This window comes from Scophthalmus maximus, chromosome 14 (genome assembly GCF_022379125.1).
Source record: "Scophthalmus maximus strain ysfricsl-2021 chromosome 14, ASM2237912v1, whole genome shotgun sequence".
Classification (NCBI taxonomy): Eukaryota; Metazoa; Chordata; class Actinopteri; order Pleuronectiformes; family Scophthalmidae; genus Scophthalmus; species Scophthalmus maximus.
Genome location: NC_061528.1, coordinates 3,489,195 through 3,512,122, shown reverse-complemented (window position 1 = coordinate 3,512,122; position 22,928 = coordinate 3,489,195). Strand labels below are relative to the sequence as shown.

The 22,928-nt window shown below is 41.8% G+C and overlaps 1 protein-coding gene and 1 long non-coding RNA gene across 2 annotated transcripts in view; one reads left to right on the top strand and one right to left on the bottom strand.

The window, feature by feature from the left end:
- Positions 1–172: 172 nt before the first annotated feature.
- xpo4 (exportin 4) overlaps positions 173–22,928 on the bottom strand; it is a 49,931-nt gene continuing 27,175 nt past the window's right edge. Inside the window, exons 8-25 of the mRNA XM_035604725.2 lie at positions 20,773–20,930; positions 13,035–13,209; positions 12,040–12,216; positions 11,625–11,767; positions 11,378–11,523; positions 10,283–10,460; positions 9,803–9,862; positions 7,498–7,657; positions 7,235–7,404; positions 6,417–6,591; positions 4,550–4,756; positions 4,343–4,429; positions 3,914–4,094; positions 3,701–3,822; positions 3,488–3,618; positions 3,032–3,149; positions 2,744–2,836; positions 173–1,845 (exon numbers count right to left, since the gene is read on the bottom strand). Of these exons, the coding sequence (XP_035460618.1) occupies positions 1,648–1,845; positions 2,744–2,836; positions 3,032–3,149; positions 3,488–3,618; positions 3,701–3,822; positions 3,914–4,094; positions 4,343–4,429; positions 4,550–4,756; positions 6,417–6,591; positions 7,235–7,404; positions 7,498–7,657; positions 9,803–9,862; positions 10,283–10,460; positions 11,378–11,523; positions 11,625–11,767; positions 12,040–12,216; positions 13,035–13,209; positions 20,773–20,930 (2,679 nt within the window). The 3' untranslated portion in view covers positions 173–1,647. The remainder of the gene's footprint in view (positions 1,846–2,743; positions 2,837–3,031; positions 3,150–3,487; positions 3,619–3,700; positions 3,823–3,913; positions 4,095–4,342; positions 4,430–4,549; positions 4,757–6,416; positions 6,592–7,234; positions 7,405–7,497; positions 7,658–9,802; positions 9,863–10,282; positions 10,461–11,377; positions 11,524–11,624; positions 11,768–12,039; positions 12,217–13,034; positions 13,210–20,772; positions 20,931–22,928) is intronic.
- On the top strand, positions 1,840–2,855 carry LOC118283072. The gene is made up of 2 exons (XR_004784422.1): positions 1,840–1,976; positions 2,666–2,855. It is a non-coding gene; the product is annotated as an uncharacterized LOC118283072 (long non-coding RNA).

Below are 22,928 nucleotides of genomic sequence, written 5' to 3'. Positions count from 1 at the left end.
AACACAAAGTTATGAAGCATAAAAAAATAAACTCTGAAGTTGACGAACGCTGCTTTACCTTCGTCACATAAACCCGTGAGGTATGATTAACACCGTTATTAATTAATAAAGTAGATAAAAAGACATTACAAACAGACACGACACATTTGAAGGAAAACTGCAGAGGCCAGAACATTTTTATACAATAACTTTATGTACACTTTTACACTTCATTAACAAAACAGCCTCTCTACAATAAACCAGGGGTCGTGCCGTGAGCAAGGAGGAACGCAACGCTGCAGCGAGCCGCTCTGCTCCTTTGTTTTTGGTTCGTTATTGCTGCTTTCTTCAACAGTCTCTGCTTCGTTCCAGTGTGAGCTGAACATGTGGATGTGCTGCTGAACGGAAAAAACAAAACAAAATGTAACTACTGAAATTCATCTGCTAAACTTTTAGAGGCCCCGGATTCCGTCTCTCGCGGGTCTTCATCTGTCCAGAGGGACGAGGAGGAGGAGTTCTGCTGCTGCGGCAACGCAAATACTATGATTCCAAAATATCAAACTGCAAAAAGGTCGACACAGAAAAAAGTTGCTCCCTCTTCATACAAAGTTTGAACTCAAACTACTTTTTCCAGCAGCCGTCTACTGGCAGATAAAAAAACATCTCAGTCCGGTTTTTCTCTTTTTGTCTTTGAATGAACACATCTGTAAGATTTCTGGTTTGATTTTTTTTTACATATATATATATATATTTATACATATATATATATGTATATACCTTTATACCCTTTTAGTGAAATGCACTCTGATTTTGGTTTTTCTGTCATCGCCAACTGACAAACGCCCTCCTGTGCTCTGTGGTTCGGCCCAAAGACAGCCAGGCCGGGGCAATAGCTTTGTCGTCATGGCAACATTTCGCACGTGTGTGTGTGTGTGTGTGTGTGTTTTTGTCAGTGTGTGTATTCGCTGTATTTCTTTTTTGGGGGGGCGAATGTCAGGCACAATCAATGTTTGTCATCAGTTGACATGATCCAAACACACACAAACAAACACGCACACACACACACACAGAACAATCAACAAATCAAAGGCACTCTGGGAGCGACGTGTGTGTGTGTGTGTGTGTGTGTCGCCAAGGCCCCTCGACTTTCATCTACAAAACCTCAAACTGGAAAAAGTTCTCCTTTCTTTTTCAACAAAAGCAACCTGTTTGACGCTTGACGAGACTGTGTGTTTGTGTGTTTGTGTGTGTGTGTTCTGGAGACCTCCAGGCATATGAGGAGGTGCTGGGGGAAGACACACCCCCCCTTCAACATCAGCGCTCTGTCTCTTCAGAGCGACAGGGCAGGATCCTCCAAGTGAGTCCGGCCTGCTCTGCAGCTTAGTCTCCACGGTTACCACATCATCATCATCATCATCATCATCATGCTCATGCTGGCGAGACAGGACAGGAGTGGGGGGGTGTAACATGTGGGGAGGAGGACGAAATTTTTTTTAAAAAACCAGGAGGATGTTCAGGCATGAGATGAACCCCCCCCTCAGCAGGTGCAGAGACCAAGTGGTCCTCAGAGCTGTCTCTCTTTTACCCATAGTTCATAGGGATAGAGGGGAGGGGGGCAGGCAGGAGGGGGGTCAATGATGATTCGAGGCAGCGGCGGTTGCCCGGTGGTTATTTCACGCAGAGCAGTCCGCCCACGTTGGCCACGAACTCCTCCAGGCTCTTGAGGAAGGCCACCTTCTGCTTGCGGTCCATGGTGGGCGGCGTGCTGCCGGCCGTCAGCTGGTTGAAGGCGTCGGCCAGCCGCTGGTAGATGACAGCGTCTCGCTGCGACGAGAGCAGGGTCTCCACCAGCTCCGAGTACTCGGCCTGACGGAGGGAGAGCGACACACAAACACACACACACACACACCGTCAAACATCAGGGTCAAATGAAAAAAAAGGAAACTTGTGAAACTGAAGCTCCACGGATTCAACGAAAGGCAAAATGTCACTGGATGGTAAGTTACAAGGTGTTGAAAAGCTAAAGAATAAAAATAAATCTATATAGTTTATATTTTTGATACAGTTAGAACTTCATCTACACTTTAAAGCCCTTATAACATTTCTTCTTACATATGAAGATATTTAGTAATAATTGCCTGAAATAAACACAAATATATTTAATCTGCTGATATTCCTTTAAAAGCTTTATGAATGAATTTTCATTTTTCAAAATGTAAGGGATCCTTATCCAACACGCTTCCTTTTGTAATTTCAGCCGGTATATGAATATCTAATATCAACGTTGGTTTTGACCTAAAAATTTAAGTTTCTGGAGCAAAGATCAGGAATTGTCTACATAAACTGTCTCAAAATAATATAGAAAGATATAATGAAAATATAATAATTAGACCAATTGAAAGATAAATCTGGGCTGCAAAGGTTGTTTCTGTGTTTGTGTCATGATAACAGATTTTTTTTTTCCATGTTCCAGACTTATTAGTGTCATATGATCTAATTTTACTTGAATTGTGTTCAATTTTTTGTATTGATTAACTGATAAATTTTTAAGTATCCTTCGTTTTCTGTGTAAAGAAAACAGAATAATATAGTATAATAATAATAATAATAAGTTAAAACCGTTTTAATAAACGTGACACTCATTTGCAGGCAGAATATGATATATGATCTGTATATAATCTTTCAGTCCGTCAGAGCGGAGCTGTGTTTGTGCAGACCGGCCACCAGATGGCGTCCGTCTGTCCGGGGTCACTCACTCACTCACCTGATGCAGGCACACGAGTGTGTACAGAGCTTCTCCTGCCGCCACCGTCATCTCTGTGTTGTGTTTTTGCAGGACCAGCATGTCAAACACCAACTGGGGAGTAAAAGAAGACTTATTAAAATTATTTTAATGAAAAAATGATTTTACTGTTTAACAAACAATTTAACACACGATATTTCACTTGTTGCCGTTCTCGCTTTATAAAAACACAGTTCCAAAATGTTGGCAAATATACTGAATCAGTTTTTATTTTATTTTCTCAAGAGTTAGAGAACATTCTCATCGTACCTTGAGGAAGTGACGGGTGGCGATGAAGAGGGGCGTGTCCTTCTCCTGGTTCTTGGCGCACTGTTCTGCCAGAGGAGACAAAGCCTCCAGACACAGCTGACTGATCTCTGAGCTCATCCTGACAATCGGGACGTTAAGGAGCAGAATCTTTGGATTTGGGCTGTAAAAATATCTTTCCTACATCTTGTTTTATGAAAAATGCGTCTTGGATATTTTCAGTTTTCGGTCCAATGTGAATTCTCTACTAAATAAACTTTTCTGGTTGTAAATGAGCTCAAAAATTACGTGAAATTTGTGTCAAACGGTTATTTAAGAGACCAAAGTAATACTTACTTTTAATTACCTCACTTTGACAAATTAAAATAGGCAAAAAAATGGTCAAAATTGTGAGAAGGAAAAAGTAAGAGTCAGTAAGAAGCAGCAATTTTAGAATTTTTTTTTCCCAGTCAAGGATACGAGGTCATCCCCAGCTCCAGGGAGAACATGAGGCTCTTGAAGAGTTCCTCCGGTAGCTGAGGGATCTTCTCTGGGAAGATCTCGCAGATGAAGGTGATGAGCTTGTAGTACTGGTTACACAGAGACGGGAACTGGGAAACAACGAGGACGAGGTCAGAGTGAGAACACGTTGCCACGGAAACAGACGGTCAGAGATCACACGGTGAGTTTTACCTTCAGCAGGTCCTGAGACATGAGCGGAAGAACAATATTGACGCCGTAAAGGACCACGTCTGCTGCCGACACCGTCCGACCGGAGGCCGGTGTTCCCTGGTCCTGGTTCCGAAACACTTCATCTGAATCGCAACAGATGGAAAACAGATCAAATAAACGACAACATGAGAAGGAAAAGGAAAAGTCCTCTTTCTCTCTCTCTCGACGACCGACCTGTGTCGCTGAAGTCGATGAACTCCTTGGAGAGCAGGTTGGTGAGCAGCTCCATGATGAGCAGCAGGTCCTGGTACTGGTCCTCCTCGGCCGTGACGTCGCTCCGCTTCCGACTCTGGTTATTCTTGGAGTACACCTGCAGCAGCGTCAGACACGCCTCGTACAACTTCATGGACTTGGTCTGAGGAGGGAAAACGCAGAGTCGGGGTTAATGACTTGTGAACCTACAACCTAAAGATTTTTCAGAAAACGTAAAGCAGTTCCCTCGAGTAAAACTAATTCATTAAAATAGAAATAATCAAATTATAGAGAGCTGAGTGACAACTGTTGACAACACCGAGAAGCATTTGGCCAAACAGGAAGCGCGTGTGTGTGCGTGTGTGTGTGTGTGTGTGTGTGTGTGGGTGTAATCGAGGACGCATCACTCACCTCTCCCAGGTAACAGATCTGCTTGTGAGCCACTTCCACAAAAACCTCAATAATGAGGTTGATCGTCTCGGGCGTGTTGCTGTAAACCTGCGCAACACAAACACACAAAGTCCACAATCAGATATGTAAAAAACATAAACACACTGAAAAGTCCCTTTTCATCAATTGTAGTGTAAAGATATTAATTCAAACCCTGGCCGCGCTCACCTCCATGAGGCCAATGCAGCTGGACAAGAAGTCCATGAGGAAGGAGAAGAGCGAGGCCACGTTGTCAATCTGCGTCGCCTCGGCGATGCCGCACAACGCCTCCAGTGTAGCGACGATCTCCTGTTTGACGGACTCCTCCTGGCTGATCTGAGCGAAGTTCTCCTGGTTGATGAGGTTGAGGAACCGCTGCTGAAGAGGGTGGAGGACCTGGGAGGGAGGGAAACGGAGAATCACTCAATCAATCAATCAATCAATCAATCAAATGACTGTGAGATGAGAGATCAGAGGAGACATACTGCAAATTATTCATCGTTTATTTATATCGACAAACATTTCGAAGCAGCCTTATGACATTTTAGTGGCTATCGTCACAATATTTCAAATAATTTCATATTCTTAAAGAGATCAGGTCACTTTTCTTTCTCAAGACAATTCAAGTATAAATTTGAAAGTGAAATCCAGAGGATGTAGATTTTGATCAGAGCTCATGCTGATCAATGTATGATGTGTGTATTTAATTTGACATCTTTACTTTGCAGCTGGTGACAAATTGAATGGGATAATTTAGCAGTTTTTCTCTTCAGGTCAGAACGAAAAGACAATTTTAAGAGAAAAAAAATACGAATAAACATTTTGAAAGCAGTTTTTTCTGTTAAAATAACTTTCAAATCAGCAGCAGCCTATTGTTGGATAGAAACTGACTCACGTTGACTACGACAAACATGTCAAACAAAATCTACTCAATTATTTTGGCATGAGAGTGATTTTTTGTGAAGAAAGAGCAGCGATGTGAAGATGTGACAAAGGAGCGTCTGATTCCTCCTCCTCCTCCTCCCAGTGGAGCGGAGCAGCTGTATGATTCAACAGCTGCCGTCTCACTGGTACAGCCCACCCCCCACCCCCACCCCCACCACGTAATTGGTCTGGAGTCATAGTGGCTTTGCACCAACATTTACTACTGTGAGCCTATTAAAACAAGAGGCCTCCAGGATCAGGACGGGGATCATGTTCTACACACCAGAGACGGACGGGACGGGGGGAGATTACCCATCTCATCCATCATCTGTAATCCCTGTATCTGACTGAGGGTCTGAACGGGACGCAAATCGCGTTTGAGTCATTTAGTGTCTAACTGTCCGTTGTAACTGTTGTCTCGTGTCTTTGGTGAGTGAAACGTTACTGAGAATCCGTAAAATGGTGGAGACACAAGTTGTAATAAAATCGAATTAGTGGTTTTAACACAGCAACAGAAAAACGGATTCTTTGCACATTTTTGTTGCTGAAATTTGTCGGCTCTGCTTCAGGAATCTAATTTTATATATAAAGGCCGTATATTTTCCCAGAATCCATTCGTGAGATTTTAACGTATAGAATTTAATTATTCTGGTTTCACCAAACAAAACCTAATTACAGACTACATTGCATTGATTTGGCTTTTGTCCGAGACAGGGAATCAAACCCCCGACCTTTTGTACCAAAGTCAGCGGTGCAACACACTCAGCTATACCACATGTATAGACAGATAGATAAGATACATTTTTAGACCATGACTCATGACTCATGTTTTTATATTTCATTTTAATAATTGTATTTGAATATTTGCTTGTTTATTAAGGACCTGCTCCTGGTTTTATTTTGTAACTTTTGTGTTTAATTGGTTGCTCATATGTCAAAAATGTCTAACCTTCAAATTGTTTTTGAATCTGTAATCAACCAGGCCGAACCCAAAGACATAAAACTTGAAACGATAAAAACAAACGATAATTAATCCTCACATTTGACGAGCTGGAGCCAGAGAGAGTTTGGCTTTTATTTTCTTGCTAAATATAGATTAATTTTTTTTGTCCTCTCGTGCACAGTACGTTACCTCGGCCCAGTATTGCTGCTTGGTGTCAGAGTCCATGTGGGCGAAGCCCCCGAGCACCAGCGCCTTCATCAGCGTCCTCTGCACCGAGCTGGACAGCAGGTGGAGCGGCGGACTGCGACTGGCGAACTGCTTCGCCAGGTTCCACCAGCTCTCGCACTGCACCACGATGTTCGCCCTGCACAGAGACGGGGAGGGGGGCGGAGTCAGATTCTGTGATGTAATTACTGTGCAAAAACATCTGAACTGATGATCTCACCCGAAATATCTCAGAACACTGCGTTATAACATTTTTGTCTATGACCACTTTTAAGTACTAAAAATCTGTTTCAACCTGTCCCCTGTGAATTCATTACAAAATTAAATCATTGGCCCTTTAATATGCATTTAATTACATAAATCATCTTAATTATTGTATAATGTATACATATTAATAGGAACTGTTCTCCTGTGGCTTTTCCAACCAACCCAATATCACTGAAAGGCCACAACTAACCAATATTTTCATCGTTGATTAATCTGTTGATTATTTTTTCAATTAACTAGTTAATTGTTTGCTCTATGAAATATAAAATCCTATTCACAATTTTCCAAAATCCAGGGTGACATCTTTTAATATCTCGTTTCAGAACCCAGTGATATTTACAATAGTCAGAAGACAGATGAAACCAGAAAAGATGCACATTGGAGAGGCTGGAACCACAGAACGTTGGCCTTTGTTTCCCACTTCACAATAACCTATCATTTATCAAAATAGTTGCTGATAAATTTTCTATTTTCAATAGATAAAAAATCATCTAATCGTAAACAGCCGTCCTCACCTCTCCCTCTTCTCCACCAGCGTCACCAGCAGCTCCACGGTGTCGTTGGCCAGCTCCGGCTCCGAGCTCCACACCGACAGGTTGTTGATCACCTTCTCCAGGAGGTATCCCACGATCCACTGGGCCCCCTCCGTGTCCGCACCAAACGCCGTGCTCAGGGGGATGCTGATCTGAAGGAGATGCATTGAAAAGGTTAAATAAAGGTGAGACAGATGTGAGGGGAAACACCGGGTCACACTGAGAGGGGACGGCACGGCAGATACCTGCTCGTAGAGCTTCTCGTCCACCAGCAGGTACGTCTTGGCCCAGCGTCTGAGGAACCACATGATGTCCTTTCCCATCTGCGGACTCAGCAGCTCCGTCAGACTCGCCCTGGTCGCCCTGGATTCCACCTCTGACGTCCGCAGCACCGCCGACAGTAACCTGAGCGGAGGGGATTCAGCAGAGAGATAAGAACATATGTCGTATTTATACATCACAATGTAAAGGTTTGCACAGTAAAGCCCTGTATATACACTGGACGCATCCATGAGAGATTTATCATCTGCCCGTGGACCCGTGGATCGTCCGTCTTCCAAAATTAAGTATGTGCTGACATACGTGTGATCACGTTGTCGACCCGATGTCCATATTTAGAACAAATTCACGGCTTTAGGAGGCGGATTAGAGCCACAGTTGTACGTTATATACAAAATAGTTCACAGTTTGATTAAGAAAATTATACAAAATCACATTAACGATGGATACAACAAAAACAATGAGAAAACAGGCGGACGGGTTAGGAACATTTTCAGTTTGATGTCATGACAGTGATTTGAATTATTTAGTTCAATACCAAGATATTTTGAGGACGAGTCCATCAACACGTGTGATGGAAGAGCAGCAGGTGGAACCTTGCACCTGTTGCTGAATCACGCAGGACGTCCATGTTGGATGCACATGGAGGATGAGTTTAGTGAGTGTAGCACATGTCTCCGTTTATCATCATGAGCAGGGATTTTTTTGTACATCTGTATTTTTGCAGGATTTATTCTCAGTTCTCAGAAAGCTTTCTCAAAAACTTTTCTTTTCCCACTGAGTCCCATTGTTTCTTTATTATTGTTATTATAGGTATGTTGTCTGATGCCCACAGTGTGAAAATCATGGTCACATGGTGAATAAAAAATATCCAAAATGAAGAGGAGCTTTCCCAAAACAATGATGTTGGTTGTGCAGTGACACAGCAGCGAACGGAATGACGAATAAATGAATTGGGAAGACGAGATCATTGTGATTGATTTCATGTCGCCAGTCCTACGACAAAATAACATACTTGTCATAGAAAGTCATCACTTTGCTGCCGACGCATGCAAATATTATAAAACGGTCAGGGAGACAGGGGGTTTAAAGCAGCTTATGGGCTCCGCCCCCTCCTCAGTGCACAGTTCCACATTGTTTGCAGAAAACAAAACCTCGCTGACATTTGACGGGGGCCGGGGGTCGGGGGTCGGCCGCTCGCCGTCGGGAAACCTGATGCCACCGGCAGCTCGTCTCCTTTCGCAATGATCATCTGTCATCCCACACACCCACACACACACACACGCACGCACCTGAACAATATACAACATGCTCAATGACCTTCGACAGACAATATCACCGGCTGCTGCGACTGTCTGTTGTCGTCAATGTGATTATCCACACGCACGCACGCACGCACGCACGCACGCACGCACGCACGCACGCACTCACGCACGCACGCACGCACGCACGCACGCACACACGCACGCACGCACGCACACACACACACACACGTTGGGATGCATGATTAATTGTCATTAAAAAAAATCCCAAGGTCCATTTTATTTATTTATTTATTTGTTTGTTTGTTTGTTTATTTATTTATTAAAGCAAATAGTTTTTGGACTGATGTTCAACAACCACACAGACAGTGTGAAATCTGTTGTGTGATTCAAAAATTTCTGATCCCGCAGCAGCAACAAGAGCCACTCTCATGATAAATATGATATTTCTGCTCTTAGGCCGACCGCAGGCTGAATAATGTGTTTTCCGGGTCAGACATCTGTAATCTCTAAATAATTTCTATTGATCAACAACTATTTCTTCCATCCTCTGGACACAAATGATAAAACTGTGTTTTACCACGTGTGGTTGTCAGGTGCATTCCAAGTCGGCCTGAAGCCACAGTGTTTAACTGGCTGCACGTCCACGCGGTGTCTGAGTGTGAACGTGAAGAGACTGTCACACCTTCACCTTTATGAGACAATAACTGACGACACTCGTAAATCCGACCAACCAACGTCGGACAGTGAGAAAATCTATTCTGGGTGAGTTTTATTGTTTCACAACATCCAAGGACTGCTGATAAAAACCAGAGCCCTCACATCCAATACAACAATCTGTCTGACTGCAGTTCGTCTGCGCCTCCGATTTACCTGCACTGTGAAGTCGTTCTCCACAGATGCTTCGCTTCCTCAGTTGCACAAATTTGAACGGGAGACGTTCACACATAGACCAGGGTCAAATGTGTTAAATATGGCTCACACTTCTTTCTTTTTTTTTTAACTCTACCTCACACATTTTCTCAGTTTGTAGAAGCTCTGGATGCCGAACGCCAAAGCCTTAGAAAACCTACAATGGATACACAAATTCCTCATAATCTCATGAATCCCATGAATCATCTCACGTACAGAAAAGCAAAATATGGAAACAAAATATTTAAGAAACACAGCATGTAGTTTAGTAGGTCTGTTAATGGCAAAAACATGAAAGAACAAAGGATTTTTCCTCAATTTAAGTTTCAAACTTCAGATAATCTAGTATTTATGTATCAGCAAACAAATTTGCAATTGCTCCATCTGCTGAGGAAGACCGAGTGATACGAGCGAAAGCTCCAGAACAGAAGAAGACGACCTTGTGGTGTGATAGTTGTATCAACAGTTGTGTCAAAGTGACCGGACTAAGAAAAAACAATATCTAATAAATATAGAGTCAGTGGATAATTAAGTGGACATTATTATCAGACCGTGTTCAGTGTGAAAGTGGTCTCACCTGATGACGGAGTCTGTGCGGTTGCAGCCCGGTATGGACGAGGCCTTCTCCCCCGGCGAGCCCAGGATCTGCAGCGTGGTGTTGATGTCCACCTCCGTCGAGTGTTTGATGGAGAACTCCATCACCTCGGTGGGGATCACCGGGGTTTCGCCCTGAGGGTCGTCTGCCAACACGTACCCTGCGGGTCGGACAGACGGATGGAATTTTATAAACGAAATCGATTAAGATTAATCAACAATACATTGTAACTGGTCTAAGACTATAACTAGTGAAAACTTTACTGTCGACATGTCAACAAGTGCAACTCAGCAACTCAACACAACAGTAGCATGAAACATCAAGCTTTAATGTTTTACTGTTCTCCAACAGATATATATATATATATACACACACACACACACACACACACATTTATATTTATTTCAGCTTTAAAGGCGTCTAATTCTGTCAGAGTGTCCCGCCCAGCTAAAAGAGGAATCCACAGCTCTGCTTTAATGATGCTGATGCAGACAGTGTTTAATTAACTGGGAACCGGGTGGAGTTCACTTCTGTCTAGTTAGCACGTGCTGCACCGGAAAAGTCATTTGCAATAACTATAAAAACAGCCATTTTTATTACAGTCTGAGAGTCCAGTCTACATTTATTTGTGTAAATAGTTTTTTTAGAAGAAGATTTTTTTTCCAGTTAATTATAAGTTTTCATTATATTGTAGAAGATCATTCCTGCACTAAGCAGCTCGTTCTGTATGCGTGTTAGTGCGCGTGCAGACTAAAATCCGTTTTAATTTATAAATCTAAATTATACCGTACTTAGCAGCTTAATGCACAATGTCATGCTGGGATCATAAATGTCAGGTCTAATCTAACGTGGCAGGCGTGATGAAATAAAACTGCTCGTAAACAGAACGATCCTGAAGTTGACGGACGAGGAATGTAAATCAGAAGGGAAGCGATTATGTCTTCCCCTCGGGAAAATGAGTGACATTTTGCGTCGATCGAGTCCCGACTCTCCCCGTGTCCTCGCAGGAGATTTGGCTGCGTTGTTTGATCAAGACACAAAATGTCACAATACACACAGACAGACAAACACACTGACCTGAGACCAGTATGAGCCAGTGGATGTCCTCGTAGAGGTCGTCCAGGACTTTGCGGTCCACCGTTCCGAGGTCAGACGCGGCCATGAGGTGCTGCTGCGTCCTCTGGAGTTGACCGTGCAGCCGCGTCACCCGGTCCTCCAGCAGGCTGCGGGGCGAGGTCGACAAAAAAAAAAATATTTATACAAGAATTTAATCGAAAAGGAAAGTACACCGTATGAAGTACCAGGAAAGTTGTTATGCATTTACCTCGTGAGCAGGGGGATGCAGTGGGCGGCGGCCACGCGGCCCAGCATGCCGATGCTGGACAGCTGGTCTGAGAAGAGCTCCCTGTCGTCCTCCTGCAGCTCGTTGATCTCTTCCTCTTCGTGAGACGATATGCCGTTCACTGACTGAGGGGCGGGGAGTGAGGATCAGGGTTTTATGAATTGCAAAGAAAGAAATAAAAACAAGTAAGTTAACATAACGATAGAGAGTGATCAAGCAATGATCCGACAACAAAAAGATTGAGCAGATCCAGGATCACAGAAAACTTTCTCTTCTCTCCTTAAAACTTTTGAAACTGACTTGTCTTCCCTCAGCGAAACACAGTGACCATTAAAAATAAATTAAAAATCAAAGTAGACATAGTTTTAAAAGCAAAAAGAATAAGAGAGAGTCGCACCAGGTTGCGTGTGCCGTCAGGAGCGGCGAGGTGACACTGGATGTACGAGTTGAAGACCTGGATCGCCGGCTGCACAAAGCAGCCGCGGGGGAAATGCTCCTCGTCCTGGACGAGCGTCAGCCACGACTCCAGCAGCTTGTCGTACGCCTCCATGTAAACCATGTCGTCCTTGTCCAGCTGAGGCAGAAGAGAGCACATCCATGTTAAGGACTTTCATTATTAAGATTTTTTTTCCCACATACTTGGGTGTGATGTCCTTTTGTCATCACCAAACAGAGTTAAACTGAAAAAACAAGATTCAGTTGGACGGGAAAAATGTTTTCCACCAGAGAAATAAAAATGAAAGATAGATTTTTTGAACTGAAATAATTATGGCAATAAAGTGGCAGGATAATGTCCATTATAGATTTTCAAAACCCAAAGTGATGTTTCCAGATGTCTAATTAATACAAAGACATGACAAAGAAAATCACATCCGAGAAGCTGGAACGTATGAATTTTGCGGCTTTCTGCTTGAAAAATTATTAAATCATCAAAATAGTTGCAGGTAAACTTTCTGTGGATTAACTGGATTAACCTATGACCAATCGATTTCTATCCTAACATGATGAAAATCTGAATCGTTTGTTTCATCCATGTTCTGTATAACTCTGGCCTAAAATATTACCTACAATTTATTCCATATGACAATGTTATCATGAACATCAACACTAAAAGCTTGACCAGTGGTTTTCAATGTTGGACAATTTTTACATAGACAAAGTTATGCTTTTTTATTCATGTATATATATTTTTTCTGTAATCTTTGCTTTCTCGTGACTTATAGGATAATTCTACTTCTTCAAGACTAGAATAAAATAAAGAAACTGCAAAATCCAGTCAATCACTTGTACTCACTTTGATCGCTCGAGGACCCAACATTGAAAGAAAAAAGAAAATTTCAGTTTCACAGATGCTTCGAGCCATGAGAGGCAGATGGCGGCGTTGTTACTCACCACCTCCTCCAGGGCGGCGCTGCGTCCAAACGAGCAGGTGAGCAGAGTGAGGCAGTTGATGAAAGAGGTGAAGAGGTCGCTGGGCAGTGCTGTTAAAATACTCCGGGGGAACATGGTGATCAGATTGGAGATGATATTGGAGATGCCCACCGCCTCCGAGTCCTCGATCTCAATCCTGGGAACGCAGACAGTAAAATGTGATCTGAAGACGTGATCTACAGATAAAATCTGAAAGATTCCCAGACACTGAGATAAATGATGAAATGCTGGCGATGCTTTTCTTTTATTTTTTGGGAGAATCACCAGCCCAGATGAAAACACAAGTGATGATGTGAGTTTTAGAAATCCATCTGCCACTGGCGTTTACGTTCAAATCAATTTCACGCTCTTGTCAGGAAAGGTTAAGAAGATTCAAACTCCCTCTTTTGGCCATTTTCAATTCAAACCCCGTGCTCTGGCGTGAGCAAGGACTGTTTCCACTCTCCCCCCGGGTGACGCCGAGGCTAAACCGGGGTCACTTTCCAGTTTTACGCGCTGGTGACTGCGGTTTGGAAACGGCCATGAAAATTGATCCTTAACCAAAACTCGTGGGCAACTTGACCCCTGAACGCTTTTCCACAGCTGCATCTGGGGTTATTTTTATGGTATTTCTGCCTCATAGTACGACACACAGTGTAAGAAAGTGGGAGAATGAATGACTGTGATTATACTCTAATCTTAAAGTGACTTATCATCAGATCAGTGACAAATAGGAACACGCCAAAAACTCATATTTTGCTCATGTTTCTGAATTCTTTAAGCCACACATCAAAGTGGTTTGTAATCTGAATTGTACACCATCCAACCACAATGTTAAGGAGATATGGAAGGATCACAGGAAGAAGTATGGCAGCCATGTTTTAAAAAAATTATAATATTAAAGCTACAGTGTGTAATATTTAGAAGAACTTATTCACAAAAAATTAAATATATTGTCCATAACTATGTGTTCATATATGTAAAATCAACTCTGAATGAGTTAAATATAGTTACATGAGGTGGACCGGACCTCCGTGTGAGTCTCCATGTGTGCTACGTCGTATTGTTGCACAAAACGGTCCAGAATACGTTGTGTGTTCACGGTGAATTATTTTTGCGCTGCCTCTTCGCGATGACGATTGCTAACAGGAAAGCAAAGTACAACCGAGGCTGACGGGAATGGTCATGAACCAAATTGGACGAGTCAGTAGTCTTATACTCAAGAGACCACGGATGTCTGTACAAAGATTTAATGAGAATCCGTCCAGTAGTTGTTGGCTTTATTTCAGTCTGAATCACCCACAGAACTATATCGTCATGCACAGACTCAGTAGTGCGGCTAAAAATGTGTCAGCCTGTAAAATGTTATAGTAACACGCAAGAGGGAATTTTAAGGCTGTGCCTGATTATCATACTAACCCTAGACTTCTACTAAAGTGCACAACAGAAATTTTCTATGAAGACCAAAAAAATATCTCATATCAACGACCTCGCACATGTCTCACTGTTATCGGCAAAAGGATTTTACAAATAGGTGCCATATTAAATCCAGAGAATTCTCAATTTTGTCCTTAGTTATGCTGCCGACACAGTTTAAACTTATAGATATTTTTGTTAAAAGCCGATGGTTTTTACATAAATATGTAAATATTTAAGGATACATATAATATAGCATTTAATTTGGAGTCTATATTTGAAACTTTGGATGATGAAGCCACTATTTCAAAATGAATTCAAAAATATATTTTTCTGTGCTGCCGTTTCTTTCTTTTTGTTTTACATTGCCTGACATACAGTATATATACTGGTAATTATACATCTGCGAAAGTCTGCCGACTGGACAGATTACATCGGGCTGCTGAGTCGGACTCCTCCTGAGGTGGAAGTCACTAAAAAGAGATTTACATTCCTGCTTAGAAAATAAAATCAGTCATATTCTGACCTCTCGCCCAAAAAACATTGCCTCTTAGATTTTCTGTTTATTGTTTATTTTGGATCGTCTCTGCTGTACAAGAACAGCGCGAGTCTTCATCTTGACTTTTGTATTTGAGCCGACACACCTCTCCACGGCCAGTTCACAGCGGAACACCGAGAGAGAGAGAGAGAGAGAGAGAGAGAGGGAGGCCTCGCTAAACCCCTATCAGATGGAGCTAAATTGCGAGCAGAACTGTTCAATCACTGCAGATCGGCCGTCCCCCTCTCTCTCTCTCTCTCTCTCTCTCTCTGCGCGTGGTTTTCCGATGAGGCAATTGGAAAAAAGCTCCAAGAATAGGTGATTACAGGCTGAGCGGGAGAGGAGGGACGAGAGAGGGAGAGAGAGAGAGAGAGAGGGAGAGAGAGAGAGACCCCTACTCACCGATCACGTGGTGCCACGGCTGCGCTCACTGAAATGTGTGTGTGTCTCAGTTATTTATACATGCGAGTGTGTGGCCCCTTAATTCAGATCAGATCAGAACCACGCGGACGGCTGCAGACACGCCCACAGAAGAACATGGAATACTTCTACTGTACTTATTGGCCCGTGGATTATAATCTCTCTCACTCAGAGTTCCCACAAACACTTTCTATTTCTGATAGAAGCGTCTTTTCACCTACTCTTTTCTATATGACTTGTATTAACATTTATGCAGTTATCACTGCTTATGCACTGACAACAGTACAAACGTGTCTGTAGCATCAAGAACCTTCAGCCTCGGTTGTTGTTCAATATCTGGTCAGACTCTTGCTGTTGTTCATTTATTCTTTGATTCCATCAGCTCCTGATGTAAATGATTGGGAAAGTTTAATTTTATTAAGTAAATCTGCATTTGATTTGACGTTTAACATTTGAGGAAATGTGCGTGGCTTCTTTCTTTAAACCTGAAACAGCTGATTTTGTTCGGCTTCTTTAGGGAGAATGGATGGAAGCGACTAAAGCTCTTTTCAACCAGACCTACGGAAAATGTCCGGAAAAATTGGGTCTGGATATTTTCCCGTGTTTGCCTTTGACATGTGACGAACGCAGCAGGAGATTTTCTGTCCATGTCAGACGTCAAAAGGAAAAATTCTGGAACATTCTGTAGAACATTGCATGAGGTCGATAGATGTGATTCTCACATGGGTTCACTCTGACATTTTCCAGAAATTTTGACTACGGAAGGGAGCTGGGAGGAAAAGTTCGGGACAAAGTCCGGAGCAACATTTGCGGAAACATGCAGCCCCTCCGGAAAAACGTCAGGACATTTTCTTAAGGGAGCTCTACTGACATTCAACGTTGATGTGGTGAACTTCTCAGCAAATAGTTGGATATTTACAGCAGTTATGAGGCAACATTATCGAATCTATCATTTGAAAACAGGCTTGTGAATTCATCGCAGCCCTGTGTTTTGGTCTCTGAATGAAATATCTGGCTCTTTATCTACCGAACGTCTCACTCCACCTCACCGTTGACTGTCTGTTTGCTGTTTGGTGCTTAGCAGGTGGAGAGAAGTTTGTTTTTTAGAGCTTCTTCGCTGCCGGCCACCAGCTGAAAACGACCCCCAGAGAGCGGTGAGAGTGAACTAAAACTTTTAAAGGTGCGGAGCAGAAAGCTAAACAATGTGCTGAATATAAAGCACCGCGAAGTGAGAGGAGCTGCAGATTCAGCTAATAATCCCCTGTAGGTACAATACAATGAGCGACATATCCAAAAAATATCAATCAAACCGCTTTAAAAGAAAGAAGGGTTCATATTCCTCGCAGTAATCAAAGTGATTGATATTCTGGGGGGGAAACAAAATGACCAAGGGATTTATCTTCATATAAAACAGAAGAAATTATTGTTTTGACATCAGCAACAGTGTCGAAAGCGCAGCCAAAATACACACAATAAATTGAACACAGCGAAGCCACTGAGAGACACTTTAAAGAGTACAGAAAAGTTGAAATGTCTGGTCGTTTAACGGTTCAGAGGCCACACTGTGGCAAATTGTCTATACAGGTGGAAAATCCATGTCGGACTTTATGGCTGAATAATAAAATGTTAAAATTAATATTTAAGAGTAACTGGAAGGATAATAAAACATGACTAATGTGTTCTGCTCGCTCGGTTATTGCGTAAGGACTTGCAGTTGCAATTAAATAAAGGCTTGAACAATGTTTTTAAACTGAAATAGAAAAAAGAAATACAAAAATATGGACCCAGGTTTCACTGTCAAGCTGTAGAGGGTTTTATAATCACTGAGCCGGAAAATAATGATGATCCTTCCAACATTTAATTTGCCTCAAAGTGATAGGTTGAGGCAGTCTTGCAGTCAGCATCTTTAGGACCGACAGTGATGTATAGTTGAGTGTCATCAGCATAATGTGAACTTAAAGTAACTCGAAGTTGAAGAAATGTGGAAAAATATAAGTCTTCTAATATGTCTGCTGTTCTTAGAATAAATATGGGGTCAGTCATAATCAGATTCAGAGCATTTGTAAGTCAAGAGTCTTGTGAGTTATCATAAAACTATCATAAGAAAAAAACACGTTTGCAAAGTTTCAAAATTAGCTTCTTTATCTGTGATTGAGAGAATTTGAATTTTTTTTCTTATGGGAAAGTAATTAAAAAGCAGGTGCAAGGTTGAAATCTAAGGTTTCATCAGCTCAGGATGTTTGCTCGCTGATTTGAATTTGAATTGAATCGACTGCAGCTGGGATCAAGATTTGATCCGGTGTTTCTGAAGAGTCATGGTAGCAAAGTCCTGTCGAGGTCAAAACACATGAAACGAGAGATCACAGTGACGGGAAGATAATCTGATCACATCCAGTACCGGATGAGTGAAGTTATAAAAAAATTAAATAAAAATCTGTGGTAAAGTCAAAGTCAAAATGAGGGTAAAAAACTATTAGTGGTGTGATATGACAACTCATGTGCAAGGTTAGATTCACCAACATGTGAAATATTTCCATAATCAATCGAAAAAACTCCAACTATTGTCTAGTTACAGTTTCTTCCATGTGTGGATCTGCCACTGAGAACAAAACAAGACATTTGAAGATGTAACGTGGGGTTTAAAGAAAAAACGATGAGAATCTTTCACTATTTAATGACAAATTATAGACCGAATGATTCATCAGTTAAATAATCTGTATACACTTCTCATATTTTTAAGCAGCTGTTAGTCTCAAACTGTCGTGTCTTCCAGGTTGAAACGCAGCCTCTGTCTTAACCTCCTGGTAACTGCCGCGTCACCACGCTGCTAAAAAAACAGAGCTGTAATCTCTTTTAATGCATCTACATGACAAACACAAACAGACACACTGCGATTCCCTGCACCGCACACAGGAACAATCAATAGCCTCCACACAGCTGCCTGTGAGACACCGTCGCAGGCTACACAACCCCTAATGTCCCTGAACACAAGATCACACGCTCAGTTTCTTCTGCCGACAAGGTGACACAGGGAATCACCGACGGAGGAAAGGCTGCGGATCCATTTCCAACCTAACGCCAGTAAAAACATGTCAGTTATGAATTCACCTTTTAGAGAAACTAAATACATCAGCTTCTGTCTTGCATCTGTCACATTGGTAAGGTTTCCCTGAAGTTGAGTGAAGATTCAGCGTTATGATTATTTCCGCTCGGACATAAAACTTACTTCTGATTGGAAGCTCTGATTACAGACTCTTGACTCAAGAGTTCACAATGACACCTCTGGTAGAAATGCAGGAAGAAAAAAAAAAAATATGATAAAGGAAAATTGGCTTTGAGCTGAGCTTGAGGGATGAAAAAACTTCATTTCCTCTGCTCAGAACTCCCAGGTCCAGTTGTGCTTATAGAATAAAGGGGTTTCCAGTTAAATAAATTGAGCCGAACATTTGAGAGTTTATTCCAGTGGAAATCTGTCTGCGTTTTTGATGCAATGTGCTGCTTCATGAGTAAAGTGAAGATGCTGTAATGCTGAAACAAGGGCGAGAGTTGACTTAGGTAACAGCCTCAAAACTCTTCGACTGAGCTTCATGTTTCAACCTATATTCATGTTGTATTGGTTTATCAGTACTTTCTTTGTGTTTATTAATTATTAATGGCTGGGGTTCAATCAAAAAATATGGTGATGACTTTGTCATTTTTAAGTGGAAAAAATTATTTGAATGTACTATTCACAACTACACATTTTTTAAAATGTGTTTTATCATAATGCTTAACTGACTACCTCAGTGTAAAATATGGGTTCATGGTATAGTTATTTCATACCGTTATCAATATGTATCACAAAATAGTAAATAATCAGGAAATGGCTAGAACAGCAAATCTTTAAATTGAGGCAAAAATCTAAATTTGAAAAAAATCTAATATTGCCACAAAGGAGTTAAAAATAATCTGAAAGCAGAATGCAACGTTAACAGATTGAAGATAAATATAGTTTTAAAATCACTGTGAGAGTTTTTTTGAGTGGGTTCTAACTGGATTCAGGTTCATTAAATCTATAAATTCTGCGGAGCTTCCAACTGGAACTGAGGGACAATCCACATCGGTATGATCATCAGGGTCAAATCAGATCAGTTGAGAACTGATACACAGTCAGTATTTACCAGTGTTTTTAATGGTTGCTAGTGATTATTTTAATCCCCCGTCTGGTTTAAAATCGTCTCTTCGAGAAGACTAAATGAATAATTCGATCCATCTTTACATAAATCTGGTTTCAGAGGCAACTGGGAAACAAACTCCCATTTTGTTCCAGGACTGGAAGACAAACTCTTTCCCCACAGACGGTGCAGATGCTAAAAATTCAGAGGCCATTAAATAAAAAAAAAACAGACTCAACATTCAATCACTTCCTGTAAAATAAAAAAGCAGAAATGGCCTAGAACGAGTCACGCTCCGGCCGACGTTTGGCCTCCATCGCTTGTTGAGTCTTGGAAATTTCGCAAACATTAAAAAATCCTTGAGACGCTGGAGGAAGATAGAACACCTCAGACTGTAAACCAAGGATAAGGGAACATCAACGGTGCTCACTGGTCCCGCAATATAAAAAGAAAATAGACAGCTGAGGTTTTTAAAAAAATGTACAAAAGAGTCGCAAAGTGTTTATTACGCAATCCTCGGTGAGTTTCTACTTTTACTCAAAGTTTAGTCTTTTGCATTGACATGATTTCTACGTCATAATATTCATCCTTCAACAATGAGGATCATTTAGCAAAGCAAAGGCTAATTTCATGTAGCGTAGAAGGAGTGTCATTGCTCCTGCATCCCTCGAGGATTAATCTAGTAGTGGAAATTATTCGGAGGTTGTTGTTCAGTATCAACTGGAACAAAAACTGCTTCTTTAAACAAGAAAATATGTAATATGCTCTATTGAGGGGGGATTCACATTTGAAAGCAGTTCTGGCTTTTTTAAATTTGGTTGTTTCTGCAAAAACAAACAGACTTAATGAACGTCAAAGACCAAACAATGTGGTGAAACTCCCTTCAGCCCCGTCAGCACAAGCTTAAGTGGTTCAGCTAGTTAATTACCACATTTTTTTTATTATTATTGTCAGTGTCACATATGTCTGGTAATTGGTTGAACAGTTGAATTGTATTTGTTACTGCTGAAATAAAACACTGTATTTGTAAGAGATGTCTACATTCCCCACCAAACAAACAACCTAAGAAAAGATTTGGTAAGGGATTCAAACGGGTTCCGATTCAATTCAAACTGAACCTCTACTGTGTTAACTATCTCAAGGCCGACAACTACTATTATTAATACTGTTAGCAGAGTGCGAGCACACCTACCCGTTGATCATGCTCAGCAGCCCCTCCACCAGGTGAGCCAGGTAGGAGACCTGGGCGCTCTCGTCGGGGAAGATGGGCCCGTGCATGGAGGCCAGCTGGGCCAGGCACTGCAGGGAGTCCTGGGCCATGTCCGAGTCCTCGCGGATCTTCCTGTGCACCTGAAGAGGAGACGGGAGGAAATGTCCTGTTTCATTGCTTGCGCGTGTGAAAGAAGGAATCTTTATCAAAGTAAAGGGAAGAAGCAGGTTTACTTCTGGTATCTGAACATTGGTGGAAATAAGCGCACTGGGGGGAAAAAAATTAAAAATAACAGACGGGCTAAAAATATGTGGAAAACCCCTGCACTCCGTCACTTTTACACAACTGACTGAAAAAGCACACATGGTCTCAGTTTTTCGGTCTCCTTGCCCACCTGCATCCCGACGAGAGACAACAAGGACGGAAAAAAGGACAAAGCCAGGGCTCTGCTTCAATCCCCCCCTCTTCTGTTTTAATAAGGAGGCAATGTTACACGGAGCAAATTAATGTGGTTCGAGCGTGTCTCTCAAAAACCACCTGCAAGACCTCAAGGCATCGAGCCTTGCGACGCTCTCGACCAGAGAGCTTCAAACTCCCAGCGAAACTAATACAAAAAGACCATTGAGCTGTGAAATTGCTAAGCATCAACGGAAAGGGGTAAATTACAGGGCTGAGGTTGAGCGGAGGATTTGTTTATAGATTACAGGAGAATACGAACAAACATCAAGCGAGGGGCTTTTTTCTTTTCTCTTTTAAACGGCGACAGCCTTGGCGTTATGTGGTCCGTCCGACGAGACATTTTATTATGGCTCCGCAGGGAGGTCAGGAAAATCAGCACGGCAACAAAAACCCATTCAGCAACGACATTTGAGATCACTTGACAGTAAAGGCTGTTCAAGCCGCGTCTCCTTGGCTGCTGCGTGTCTCTTTGAAATATGTATATATTCATTTGACGCTGTCGCATTTGCAAATGTTTTTTTAATCAGTTGCGGTACCGTATGGCGTCTAGGACTCGATTTACATTTTGAAACCTTAAGGATGTCTGGATTACTTATTCGGACTTTCTAAATTCAGTGTTCAGGAAGATCATTTTGTGTTTGAATCTAAACTTCGGGTTCGAAATTCAGCTCAACTGCTCCGTTTCAAATCCATGTGAAAACACAGAAACCAGCTGTCAAGAAGAAGCAACAGGCGTAAAGCCACGATATCCAATCAGGAGCCTGAAAAAAGAAAAAAAAGAAGCTTGGTAGGGCTGACGACAATGATGTCACAAGCCAAACACTCAACTTGACTCAAGTTCTGTCCGTCTACATGACGACACTGAGAATGAAGTTTCTGAAAATCTTCACCCAGGACGGACGTTTTTACAAAAGCTCAGTTTTCCGTGAAATAAAACGCAGTTTTGCGTCATGACGAAAGCTTATTAAAAAAAAACTAGGTTTTAGAAAATACCCAGGTCCAATATGGACACAGCATGAGTCTATGTATACGCTTAGGGTTAATATTTCCGTTATGATAAGGACATAACACATGATGCAATTTAATACAGTTTTCACCATCTCGCCGGTCAAAGAATGACATTACTCAATAAGACTTTGAATTTAACTTAAATGACGTCACATCTTTGTCAATAATTCCCAACGGGTTTATAAAAAATAATCAAAAATAACAACGACAGTGTTGACTGCACGCACACGCACACACACACACACACACAAAATCGCTGTCGCGCCAGTGTCACTTGCAGTTTACACCAAGTCTAACATCCCCCCCCCCCCCCGCCCCCCCGACCACAACCACATATAAAAAGAAGCCACAAACGAGAATGACTGTGGCGAGTAGGAAAAATATTATACGACCTTTGTAAATCGGATTAAAGGCTTTTAAAAGAGCTTCTAAGGGATTTTTATTTGAGGAGAAACAGATTCAGTGTCATGTGAACCTAAATACGTTATGGGAAAGGCATTTAATCTACAAGATTTAGATTTTGGCGCCTGATGCATAAGATGATACTTTTTATGTATAAGCCAAGAATGAAAAGGTGAACCTGCCTCATCCTTCCTGTCACGACATTTAAAAAAAAAACCCACATCAGCTGATGCCCGGCAGGTTTAATACTCACAGGTGTATAACCCACT